General features: G+C 41.4%; 1 protein-coding gene across 3 annotated transcripts; it reads left to right on the forward strand.

The window, feature by feature from the left end:
- The first annotated feature begins 806 nt into the window (after positions 1 to 806).
- ccnl1a (cyclin L1a) lies at positions 807 to 9,795 on the forward strand. 3 transcript variants are annotated; one of them, XM_085795313.1, is made up of 11 exons: positions 807 to 1,095; positions 1,355 to 1,429; positions 1,959 to 2,068; positions 2,493 to 2,768; positions 4,002 to 4,122; positions 4,292 to 4,356; positions 6,757 to 6,856; positions 6,949 to 7,053; positions 7,251 to 7,504; positions 7,658 to 7,756; positions 7,889 to 9,795. In XM_085795313.1, exons 4-11 carry the CDS (start codon positions 2,530 to 2,532, stop codon positions 8,364 to 8,366), a joined length of 1,461 nt encoding a protein of 486 aa, XP_085651439.1. In that variant the 5' UTR covers positions 807 to 1,095; positions 1,355 to 1,429; positions 1,959 to 2,068; positions 2,493 to 2,529; the 3' UTR covers positions 8,367 to 9,795. The 3 variants fall into 3 exon arrangements, with proteins under 3 accessions (XP_085651439.1, XP_085651440.1, XP_085651438.1); XM_085795314.1 differs by having other exon boundaries at positions 2,493 to 2,672; XM_085795312.1 differs by lacking the exon at positions 2,493 to 2,768.
- The last annotated feature ends 3,865 nt before the right edge of the window (positions 9,796 to 13,660 follow it).

Raw genomic sequence — 13,660 nt, forward strand, 5'->3', positions numbered from 1 at the left:
ATTTTGTGTGTGATTTTGTCCTGTCTATGTACCTGGCATGTGTTTGGTTTATGTTCTGTCTTGTCTCCATAAACTGGAAAAATTTTGAATTAAAAAAAAAAAATCTTTTACTGGGTGTGTCATGAGTGTACATGTATGTCTCAAACTGTCTTGTGTATTTTTGTCTATGGCAGCCTTTACCATGCACTCCAGTCCACAACAAATTTCCCCTGTGGGACAATAAAGTTTATTCTATTCTATTCTATTCTATTCTATTCTATTCTATTCTAATCTATTCTATTCAATGAGCGGCAAATCTGTAGCCTACAGTCATTTGTTGAATAAACAGATTGAAAAGTGTAACACATCATGTTTTCTCTATGGCAGGAGGATATAAGAGGTCAAAAAATGTTTTATATTATGACAATTACACTTAGCCTATAGCCTATACTATCCTTTACATTACCTAAATTAGCTATTGCAAAAGTAAAACAATTTACATACAATTAATGAGTAACATGTAGGCTATTATTAACTCTGTATTTTAATATTATAGGCTAATTAACTTTGGACTGTGAGCAACCTGTTCACCAAAATTAAGAGGTGTTAAACCAGTGAACATTGATGAACCATGAGAGTGTGCATTTTGTGTGTATGTGCCAACTGCCAGGACATTTTATGAAAAGTTTAGAGAAATTTGTGGAGTTTCCTGTTCTGTGCATGGACTATTTTACCTCCGCGGACGTGCACACAGCCGGTTGAGCGTCAGCAGGTTCCTGACGTCACGTACTTTGTTACTCACCCTGCCCCGGCGCCGTCGTTCCGTCAAGGCTGAGCTAAAGCCGTAACTGGTAACTGCTGTTTTCTAGGGTGACGATGGCCGCGGGTCCTCTCTCTGTATCTTCCAACGCATCCACAAACAACGATGGCATCCTTATTGGTGACAAAGTCTACTCGGAAGTGTACCTTACAATCGATAACTCGCTCATACCGGAGGAAAGGCTCTCACCGACGCCGTCGATGCTCGACGGCCTCGACCTGAACACGGAGACCGACCTTCGCATTCTTGGATGTGAACTTATCCAGTCGGCGGGCATCCTTCTTCGGCTACCTCAGGTTAAACCCTTTGCATGGTTAACTTAAGAGTATTGTTATTATACGCGTCGGTGTGTGTTTTCATTCACAACGCGCTAAGATTGATGTTTGTTTCTAGTTCTCAACATACCACGGCCTGGTTTTTAGCGGATGCTAATGCTAATTTAGCTCTTTGACGTTGGCGTGGTGGAATTAAAATGGCGGCGGTCCATTGTGCAAGGTTAGGCTTAGCTTATACAACACTAAACGTCAAAATGTGTGTCTCTGTTTCTGTCTGCAGGTGGCAATGGCAACGGGACAGGTGCTCTTTCATCGTTTTTTCTACTCCAAGTCCTTCGTCAAGCACAGTTTTGAGGTGAGTCCGTTCAGTTTTACGGTTCATTGTCAGGCCACCGGTTGCTCGTTATGCTAACATAGCATAACGTTATGGTTGCGTTTGTGGCAGCCATATTGTCGATACATTGTGTACCACAGTTCTTCAGCTCCTTGAAGACAAAAGAAGCTGCACGTTGAAGCTCACTGTTGAGCAAACCGAAAAAACAACGACGACACTGAGACAGCTATATTTTAATAGTGTAACACCCGCTTATTTGTAAACATGCTATGAAACGTTTTCTTTAGTTGACTGATCAGTGTCATTTAACTAAACTAATCTCAGCAACGTTATGTTGTGAGTATCTGCAGTAAACCACAGGCAATCAGTATTCCTATACAGAAAATTAAATGCCACTCGCTGATTAACATGGAGAACATTACCTATCATGGTAATAATCATGATAATCAACTAAAATCAATAACTTAAGTAAAAGCTCTTGCCACAGTTTTGTCCACAACACAGTTGTTGAACCCCTCCTTCCATCTTCTTGCCTTGATTATCTTAACAGATTGTTGCCATGGCTTGTATCAACTTGGCCTCCAAGATCGAAGAAGCACCGAGACGAATACGAGACGTCATCAATGTTTTCCACCATCTACGGCAGATGAGAGGCAAAAAGTAAGCACTGATATTGAAATCAGCCATCTCATTTGGAAATAACAAATTATGATTTTTTTTACATGGAACATGTTGCATTGCATTTGTTTTTTTGTTTTTTATCCAATGTTGTATGATGTTGATCTGTTTTGCTGTGAAAGTGCTCTTCTGTTTACCCATGTACTCTAAACCATCTTAAAACTTTTCAGTTTCCGCTTCACTGGTAGTTTCAAAAGTGTAATTGTCTACATATGACATCTGAGTTTGACATTACACTGAAAATGATTTCTCAACAAACTCACTTTGAAAATTGATTGGAGTACATTGTAAGACAAGGCACAACTACTTTTTTATGTGCCTTTGTCTTCATACAAATCTGTTCATGTCAGTGCTATAGACCTTGGCATTAACTTGGCTTCTTTTTTCCCTTGCAACCAACTAACAGCGACCAGCTACATTTACCAAAGCCTGGGTGATGTGGAATGGTACGTAAAGATGAAGCAGTCGGCATGACAACCATGATGCGAGGGGGTCTCTCTCCTCCCCCAGGCCCACCCCACCCCCCCTCCTGTGGGAGACGCCCGTGGTCTGAGCCACCGCGGGGCACTGGGATCGGGGATGACAGGTTGGCCGAAGGTCCTTGGCCCCCGGGGTGCATTGAGGACTCCTGTGGTTCAATCATAAGCTTTGGGTATCTGTCCGTCAATCTGCGGACCCTTGGGTAATGTAGTTTTCTTCTCTGACTGCTCCTCACCATGCATTTTGTTTGTGCTTAAAGAGCAACACCCCATTCACCAATTGTTCCCCATGGCTTTTATAGAAATATCACCTTATTCATTGAAGTTAGGATAAATTACTGGATAGTTGTGGTCTATGCAGGCTATCTGTTTGTGTAGGGTCAGTGCATGCATTGTAACCTTTGTAGTTTGGCAAGATAAGTAGTTTATTTGAATCAATATGATAAATGTGATGCACTGGTAGGAAGAATGTAGGCGTGGATTTGGGCTGCAAATTATCATTTTTAGCAAAGACACCACTTTGGTCCTCGGAATGTGTTTTGTTTTTTGTTTGTTTTGTTTTTTTCCTCTAATGCATGTCGTTTGTAGCATGACAGCATTCATATATAAATTTCAGTGTTAAGAGAGACTTAGCTTTGGATCTTAAATTTGATTAGGTTCTGATAAGGTTAAGCACTGATTTACTATTCAGTCGAGCTGTGTTTTGTTCTTGCATTGTATACCTTAAATGGTACCTAATGCAGTGTAGTGACGTTTTACACATCCATGTGAACTTAAATTATGTATCGGTGGTTTTTTACCATTATTTTTTATTATTATTAACATAGAATTTCTCAGTCCTTGCCAGTGTAGCATTTTAATTAATATACTTTGTTTACGCAGCACCTTTTGTAGGCTAGTACAGTATTCTGTTGGCAGAGAACTTGAATTGTAGTCATCAGATAAAGAAAAATTCACTCTGAAATTTTCTGAGTTCTGATATACTGTCATTGAAAATAGCAGCAGTTGTAGATTGTTTTGGTTACTTGTCAGATTGTTGAAGGAAGAAAAATTCAGTGTACTTTAGCAGGAATTAGTGGTTGGTGATGTTAAGTGTTTCGTTTAGTTTGAGTCTACAGTTGAAGTTTGAAGACTGTAAAATCCACATTGAGGAAGTGACATAGACAATGAAAAGTTGATATTTCTGTCAAAGCTGTGGCACGGGGTGATAGAGGTTGAGAGTTATCCAACGATCCCATGAGCTTTCACTGGAACCACAGGAGTCCACAAACCCCAGCAAACTGTCAGGCATGCAAACAGTTAGACCTGTTGCTTTAGTTGGTTGAAACGGGAAAAAAGAGCAAAGAGCAAGAAAACAGAAGGGCACTTTCCTTGATAACTTTTATTTTCGAAAGGGGGGAAACATTATTTTTGATTTTGATTCCTTTATAAACTAGGACTCCAAGTTCATTGATACTTGATCAGAACTACATAAATACCAAAAATCAAGTCATCAAAGCGGAACGTCGGGTCCTGAAGGAGCTGGGATTCTGTGTGCATGTCAAGCATCCACATAAGGTGAGTTGAAACCACGCTTAAAAGCATTTCACTTGTTTAGTTACTGCAGCCTCAAGTTTGTTTCCTCATACAGACATAGCCACACAGGACGCACGTCCTTACTTCTCTGAACAATGTCAGGCCTGGCTCTGATTGTGTCCGTTAATATGCAATCATTTTGCCTTTCCAGATCATCGTCATGTACCTTCAAGTCCTGGAATGTGAAAAGAACCAGACGCTGGTCCAGACGGCCTGGTAAGTTTGCTTCCTGGTTCTTCACTGACCATACCCCACAGCAGCAACCTGTGTCATGTCTACAAGAAGTGCCACCAGACCTGGGCTAAAACATGAAGTTGAAGGAGTTTCAAAAAGGTTGAGTAACTTGAAGAGCACTTGATTTATCTGCCAGGAACGTGGGACACACCCATATATGGAAACAACACCTGTCAGATAAGTGGTAATCAAGTGCCACGCGTGTTTTTAAGCACAAATTTGAAAACCATTCAACATCCATTTTGCCCAGGTCTGACTGCGACATTCCCTCACTCCATTTTTAACCCTTCCACCTCCTTTTTTTTATTTTATATATCTGATGGAGCAATTAGTTTTATTGCAAACCTATTATGTGTCTCACTCTCTTGTCTGCCCTTACATGGCTTTGCTATAAAGTCTGTTTTGATTTTTCGGTGCCCAGAGAACTCGGTTTAACTTTGTCCTTTCTCTCTACTCTTTGATTAAAGGGTAGTCCATGCTGGTAAGTCACATAAAGAACCTCTGAACTCTGCCTCCTCCAACCACATGACCTCAGGAAGCTTCCCCTATTGGCTGGCTGCCCCTCTCCAGACAGCCAATCCCAATGCCGAGATTCACTGAAGGGGGCGGGCGGGCCTTTCCCAACAGCCAACATCGTCTTGTTTTCTCTTGGGTGTCCAAAAGGATTTGTATTTTTTGGTCTTGCTACTACAACGGTTTCAACTGTAATACCTATTTTTGTCAAGTAGCTACAGATACGTTAATGTTCTGACTTTACTAGTTTACTTGCATCTAGCAATGAGGTAAACTTAGCCAGAACAGAATAACTTTTTGACCAGCTTACCTGCCTATTTTTTTGATATTTACAGTAGCATACTGTGTCCTGTCCCCAACTGACGTGGTGTCCAGACATGTGTCTGTCTTACAGGCTGATCCAGTTCTCAGGTTTTGCCTCCAAGGACCTGTCTCGCCCACGCAGCAGTCAGAATCCGACGGCCACATGTTATCTGTAGTAGCGTTGGCATAGACTGACCAGCCACGGTGCAGGTCTGGTCATTTGTTGAAGGCAGGGTAGACTGGAAGTAATCCCTGTGTGGCAGGTTTTTAAACAGTTGCTTGCACACTTCCAGTGGAGCCGTACATTTAATGTGAATGGGTAGAAATTTGCACACTCATTGACACTATGCATATGCAGAAGTGTCACTGCTGTGGAAGGGTTGCACTGCTTTGTGATTAGTTTCAGTTTTTTTTTTGTTTTTTTTTGCCTGGTTGTAGTTCCTCTTAATAATGTGAGTAGGATCAATGAGTTAGTGTATCAGGGGGGTTTTATCATGTTTGTGTTGTCACACATGTTTTTGTCCCTTTGACTTCTATGTTTCTTACGGACATAGATGTTCACACCACTCTGTACTTGCCTGATTCACATCCTGGCCATTTTGTCTTCCCTAATGCTCTCCCAACGGCTAATCTCATTTACCCATTGTCCTTGACAACCCACTGACGCATAATCTCAGTAAACCTCAGTAGTGAGGTCTAGATTGCCACCTAATGTCTTTTAGTTCAGTTTCAATGCCACATACTGGAATGGGGTTGCAGACCTAGAATCAATGCTCTTATGGGTTCAGTTTCAGCTCGGGGCTGGATGGCATTTCTTTTTAATTGGGAAGTTCTGGTTATGCATGAGAAATTTATTGTAATCCAGACACTAAACATACAAAGTTGTCAGAATGAGACTAGTGGTGGATCATTGGATTTCACCAACATGCAACTGATTCCCAGTAACTAGTGTCATGCTTTCCACCATACATGCTGTGCCTCCCTGTCCCCCTCAGATCTAACAATCTGGAAGTGGCAACTGCATTGTAGATGAACGCTGTTCATCGGTATGCCTGCATGTTCCCCACCTTACAAGGCATGTGTCATCGTCTTGATCATCATTCGCCCTAATGTAGTTACTCTTGGGTCGTGGTTTGTGGTAAGATGGTCTCGGCAGGTCTTCAGTAGATTATTTCCCATTTGTGTCTTCATGCTTTACCTGTGACATACAGCGCTCCTATGGATGCCCCAGAGAGAAATGGACAAAGTTAAACTTGACATGAAAATGCAAATCTCACTTCAGCACTCCTTTTAAGTAAAAAAAAAAAAAAAAAAGTGCCACCTTTGGCTTTGTAGCTAACCTATATCAGGGCTAAAGATCAGTCCACGCACAGTTGGTCATTAAGTTCCCCAGTATATCAGTGACCAGTCATTCATTCATCAAGAATTAATGACAAGATAAAAGTCTCAATTTGAAAGTGGATAATGGACCTGCAGTAATAACCTGAAGATGCCGGTACTGGTACAAGTTGTTTTGTGTAGAAAAGATGCTATGTTTTTGTTTCTATGTTCTTTTTCCCTCTGTAGGAACTACATGAATGACAGCCTGAGGACGAATGTGTTCGTGAGGTTCCAAGCTGAGACTATCGCCTGTGCCTGCATATACCTCGCTGCTCGAGCACTGCAGGTAAGAGGAAGTGTTGTTTACCCCGAGTGTCACAGCTTCACAGTGGAGCGCCTTTTAGTGTTACAGCCCTTTGTGCATCTTTTTCCCCTCAGATACCGCTGCCATCCAGACCTAATTGGTACCTGCTGTTTGGTGCCAGTGAAGATGAGATTAAAGACATCTGCATCACCACCCTGAAACTTTACACCAGGAAGAAGGTACTTTAACAAAACTGGTCCACTAAGTTATTAATCACTGTAGTATAGAAAGCTATTTATGCACATCATCAAAGAAACTGACATTTATAAAAACCTGTTGTCAATAGTGTGATAATGCATCATTTTCTCAGCAACCACTACTCTGTGTTGTCTTTCTAAACTGATTATTTGATTTGTTCTTTTCAATTTCCCTCCAGCCTAATTATGATCATTTGGAGAAGGAGGTAGAGCGGAGGAAGGTGTTCTTGGCCGAGGCTAAATTGAAGGCCAAAGGCCTTAATCCTGACGGCACCCCTGCACTGTCCACACTGGGTGGCTTCTCTCCTGCGTCAAAGCCCTGCTCCCCGAATGTGGCCAAGGTTGATGAGAAGTCCCCAAATGCCCAGACTCTTAAACCAGTTAAGAAGGAGCCAGACAACCGGACTCAGGCCAATAAGAGTCCCCACAACGGGTAAGAAATGATTGTAATTCGAGGACATTTTAGTAACAGTAATTCTTATTTTCCTTGTCGTTTTGTGTAGACTCATTGTTTTTAGTAAGAGCCAACAAATGTTTGTGTCCTTGACTCCATAAATCAAATGTTTGTTTTTCTTTTCCCCACCAGGTTAAGGAAAGAGGTGAAGATAGGAAGGAACAGCAGGAGTGGAAGTCGATCCCGATCAAGAACACGCTCGCGGTCCAGATCTCGATCTCCGCGCAGACAGTAAGATAATTTACCACATAGTTTTTTGGTTTAAAGTCCTAACTTGTTACAGAGTGTGACTTCTAGCTTTAAGTCTAATAGCAGTTTGTTAACAGCTGGATGTGCATCTTCTCTTTTTCCTTTTTTCCACAGTTACAACAGCAGGCGCAGTCGCTCAGGGACCTACAGCTCTCGCTCACGTTCCCGCTCTGCCAGTCGTAGCCCTTCCCCCCGGCGACATCAGCCCTCACCCCTCCTCCCCCACCTCAAGTCCAAGACCGGCCACCACAGCGGTAGTGACTCCAAGCCGAGCGGACGCCACAGTAACAGTGGAGGCGGAGGATCCGGTCACAAGAGGAAGCGCTCGCGCTCTCGTTCAAGGTCCCGCACTCCAGTCAAATCAGACAGGGACCGGGACAGAGAGAGGGAGCGGGAGAGAGATAGAGACCGCGGCTCCTTTGACCTCTCTACAAAGAAACACAAACACGAGCGAGGAGGCGGCCATCGAGGAGACAGGAGGGACAGGGAGAGGTCTCGGTCTTACGAAAGGGACAGAGAGAGGGAGCGTAGCCACAAGAGCAAACACCACAGCAGTAGTGGCCACTCAGGACACAGCCGTCACCGGCGCTGAGACACCACCCCGACAGACGAGCTCTGGGGCTGATGGTCACTGAAATATTTTCAGTACACTCAAAACAAAGTCAAACCTTGTGTGTTCTCTGATAGCTGATTAATACAGTCTAGTAAAATGAAGTTCACGACCACATCTAGACGTCTTGAAAGTTTGAGTAGTTGTGCTTTAACTTATGTATATGGAAGTAAACCAAATATCTGCTGATTGACAGATGACATTGCTGACATGTCCTGGGGCGTAATGACCCAGCAGCAGCAGCAGCTGTCGGAGCCAAATGCTGCACATCTGCCATGTTAGAGAGAACACACCAGGTTTGAGTTCATTTTGGGTAAGTTACTAGCCTCAATACCAATTTAGTTGACTTTCTGGGTTCCTCACATGCATCCTGAAATTGAGCAGTATAATTTAACAGGAATGTCGATTCTCTCAAACCTTGAATTTTGTTGGCCTAAGCCAAATGACAAAAACTTGTAGAAACATTAATTTGTGTCCTAATAATAAAATCCTTTTATGAAAAGCCCTGACATGCGAGGCAGTTACTGAAACGCTGTTGAAATTGCCTGAATCCTGCACATAGCTTTAGCTTTTGCATGCTCAGACGTCTTGGTGATAGAATATTCATTGCTTTGATTCATCTACACAGCAGCACACCTGTAAGCTGATATTTGGCAGCGGTGTCTGATGTTGTGTTAGACTAGATTTGAAGGTGTGCGTCTGAGGAACCCAGTCCGCAGCAGTAACTACCAGCACGACGTGGACTGTTTGTAAGTTTACCAGTGTTGAGCCTTTCACTCCCTCCTCTGGTCAGGTGTGATCAGTAGTGGATGGATTGAAGGCGTCAGTGCAGAGTGACATCAGTCCAGGGCCTGTCATCGTTTCCTCCATCTATAGTATTTTCTTTATTTTCCCATGATACTCCTTCCCACACATGTCTACCAGCCCTCTAGCTGACCCTTTTGTTTTTTGGTTTTACATGTAAAGTTATGGACTTTGGGGGAAAAAGAAACTTATTTACAGTGTAAAGATGGGTTGATATCCACTGACAAATGTGAACGCTTTGATTTATAAAAGCAAACTGATCAGTGGAAGGATTGAATGAATGAATAAATGTACAATAAAAAAAAAAATCATTCAGGAAAGATCAATGTTTGCACATAAAGGGACTGGCAGGCAAGCGGTTTTTGTTTCCATTGTCCGTTTTTATTTGGACGGTGTATGTTGCTAAAGCTGTGTTTTGTACAGTTTCAGAAAAGCAAACAGGTTATATACATGAGTTTTTCTTTGTTTTTTTCTTCTTTTTTTACAGCAGGGGATGCAGACTTGATTTCAAAAAACATTTTAGGGTTGTCAATTTGTTACACTGGTTTTTAGTCTGCACGTGTTCATGTCCAATTTTTATTCAATAATAAATGAGATATGCCACTGATCTGAATCTTCATTTAACTGGTGCAAGAGTGATTAAATAACACACTAAACAAAATGATACAACCTTTGTAGGTGGGACAAATCATACATATTTATTCAGTGTTAGAGTTATTGTTACTATTTGTTTTAGGACCCCCTTGAAAACGAGAGGATTCCTCTCAAGGGGTTTATCCTATTAAATAAATTTCTGAATGAATTTGGATAGTGCATGTTATGTCTTATCTACCCAACATACCCACCTGATAGTGTAGCTACAGAGCTATGTGTAGCATCTATACTATTTGCAATTATATTAGCAAATTTTATCCAATGAGTTGAGTTTGTTTTGTGGGGTGTAGAGCTGAATATTGTAGGGGTGGGGTCTATCCTGTTAGTTCCTGGCAGCCAGAGGGAGCTGTTGACCGCAGGTAGAAGTGACTTGGCTGCCAACAGACATAGGATACCTGGGGGTTGTCTAATATATTGATCCCTAATAGTTACTATGAAGTTACATATAACATATAAGTTACTAATTAAGGTTATTTACCTGATCCATCTAGAAATCCATATGAAAATACTAGGCACTAATACTAAATAATAATACTGAAGACATTTTATTTAATTATACTTGTATTTTTGCCAAAGATTATGCAAACAGAAAAGTCCTGAGCCAAATGTTACTTAATACAAAATTAACAAATGAGATTAGGGGAGATTCTCCAGTGGAGAGGCCAACGTGGCGTCATCCTTCAAACAACATGTTTAGATTTAAGATAATGTGGTTGAAAGCCAGAATTAAATCCCTTAATCACACGAGTTAATTCATTCAACACATCTCTGCCAAGAAAGACTGCCATCCTTTCTAAACAAGTGGCATTTAGAGGACATGTTGGGGAAACTTATGTCACTGTAAGCCTCTCCGTTGTCAACAGTGTAGACTCTGCCAAAGCACACCCTCCTCCTCTGAAGCACATTCAAGCACCTTCACACACTCATGTATCCACATCTGGCTGATGTCCTGACACATCTGTAAATCTTCCCTGAAGTCAGGGAGGTCAGATCACACCACAGAGACAAACAATAGTTGGCCCCAAGTCACTCAGTGTGCTCCATCCATGTGAAACCCCACCTGACAAAAACCCCAGTGCAGCGATAATTCAACTCTGAACATCAGCCCCATCTTATCAGCGGCGCTGACAGGTTGAAATGATTTGTTGAGCTTTTGAGATATCCACTACTGAAGACTACTGCTCCCTCCCCCCATAAAACACTCTCTTATGGGGCGACTTTATCGGATCATAGCGTAGTGAGGATGCACATCAGTCACTACACTTAAAGAGTTATCCTGGCGCCACTCAAATCTCCCCCTGTTGTAAAAAAAAAATATGTGCCGGGAATGTAAAGGATACAACAAATCTATTCGTTTTATTACATTGTTAAGTGACACTGATATGGACTTAATAGTTTTTACACTCCTTTGATCAGCGTGAAGCCACAGAGTTACAGACCAAAAGGCTTTAATGGCTGCCTGTAGGCATTCACCTGTACTATTCATTCACACACTCCCTTGTTAATTAGATCCCATTTTAAGTTCTGGAAATTGTTAAAATGCTTAATCGATATTACTGTAACTGACTTGTATAGCTGAGGGATGTGTTTTGCAATAGGCAGCTGTTTTCACCTAAAGCTTAATACCAGACTGGAAAAATGAGCAATTAGCTGGTGCCAGATGTGGTCTAAAGGGAGGAAGTTCACCTGATTGAACAGAAACATGTTCCACATTGTCTGTATGTAAATAACTAGCTGTTATTGTAATAAGTGGAAATTGTCACCAACTTGCTTCTGCTGCCCCCTTGTGGTAAAAAAAAAAGTCATTGCCTTTTTTAAGGACGATCTTGTGGAAAAATGTTATTTACTGTAATACAGGGATTCAAGTTTCTTGCTTTACATGTGTGAACAGGAAAACGCAGCCCTGAATATGTAAAAAACAACAGACAAGTTTCATCAGATATGAACGCACTGTCCTGGCAAATTAGTAGAGTGGTTCGGGCGTCTGCTCAGGATGCCTCATACCCAGCATGTTCAACCGGGAGGAGACCCCCAGGGCAGACCCAGAACTCACTGGAAGGATTATATCACCTCCGGCCTGGGAACACCCTGGGATCCCCCGGAAGGAGCCACCGCAACCTGACCCTGGATCAGTGGAAGGATAGATGGATGGATGTCCAATTAAACATCTGCAAACATCAGAGAAAGAAGGTCAGTCCCACTGGTTGTTTGATTGAATCATTGGCAGTGTGCTGAACTGATAGTGGAGGGGGATCATCGTATATTCCTGTCAGGTACAATCCCACCTATTGATGAAGTGTTGTGATGGGAGGAGTTGAATTCCCTGGGAGGGATGAAGAAGCAGAGATGCACAGATGCATGACTTAAATCTACTTCACCCTGAATCTCTTTATTGTGATACAATGAGGTTTTAGTTCCCAGAAGAGCTATGATTGCTCTTTTGTACATCAGATATTTATGGTTTGTTTACAGTATGAACCTAAACACATAAAAATGTGTCGTTACTTTAGGTTTAGGTATGCAAAGAAAATGCCAGTTGAAGTAGAAATTGTGTTTCTTTCTGTTTTTTATGGACCATAATTGTGTAAAACAACACCACAAAGACAGAATAAACTATCAAATTGCCAAAACGTACATACCGTAATTCTTCATGCTGAGTCATCACCCAGCTTGTGGTTGGTCAGCCTTTTTTTATTCCTGCGTGACATCTCTCTGCTTCAAATGGGAACATAAGAGCTTTTTTGGGAATGACACACTATCAGCTTTGCCAGCCTCAGTATCAGAACAACTGGACGATCCAACCTGAAGCGTTTGGGAGTCAGAGTTTGATGAAATAGCACAAAGACACACGCATGGAGGAAGGAATGTTTGTTGTGAAAGTTCACCCTGTGGGTACATATTTGGGAATATTTCTAGTAATTCTTTCTTTGTCACTGCATGTGCGTGTTTGTTTATGGGTCTGTTTGGTGTTAGTGCAGCAACTTTTAAATGATATTGCACTTCTAACTAACACTGGGGAAGATGAGTCAGAGATACTAGCTCTCTGCTGCCAGTGTTGATCAGTGTGTGCACCCTCCGCTGAGAGCACTGAAGAAGCAGATAGGAGCTTTTGGCCAGAAGATCACAATCACTGTGTGCAAACCCAATAAGTAAATTCAACTGGACAAATTAGCCAAAGCTGGACTTGCACGGAAACAAACCCTACTTTGTTCCAATCAATTTATCTTTTTCTTCTTGTGAAGATCCAGGAAGCCATTATTCAATTTATCTATAATTTCTGTGTTTGTTTGTTTTTTTTACTCCCAAGTGACCAAAACCAAACCCAGGTGGTGAAAGACACAGAAAAAGACACTGTAGAGATCCACTGATTTCACTGGTAAAGATTTATTGTACAATTCTGTCAGGAAAAATACAAGGTGGCAGTGTCAAGACATGCAAAAGGTGCAACAGGCAAATACACAACCCAGAAGAACACCAGTTTAATTGTCAATCAAATACAGCATTCATTTGTTTGCAGTGTTACAGTAATTCATAGTAATACAAAAACAAGGGAAGAAGAAGGTCATTCAGTGTTTCACTAAATCTTCCCAGACACATGATTTAAGTGTTACAGTAGCATTTTGTAAAAAATAAATATTGACCTTATATCAAAAAATCAAACATATAATCAAATGTAATTTAGCAATGGTCTACAGTACAAAATAAACAAATAACCCTACTTTTACTATTACTATCTTTATTAAGACATTAATGCTCAGAGAAAAAATGTTTTTTATACATTCAGCAACTTTACATAATAATCACAGTCAATCATGTTC

Source organism: Trachurus japonicus, chromosome 13, assembly GCF_045865225.1.
Source record: "Trachurus japonicus isolate A0001 chromosome 13, Traja_1.0".
In the NCBI taxonomy this organism is placed as follows: domain Eukaryota; kingdom Metazoa; phylum Chordata; class Actinopteri; order Carangiformes; family Carangidae; genus Trachurus; species Trachurus japonicus.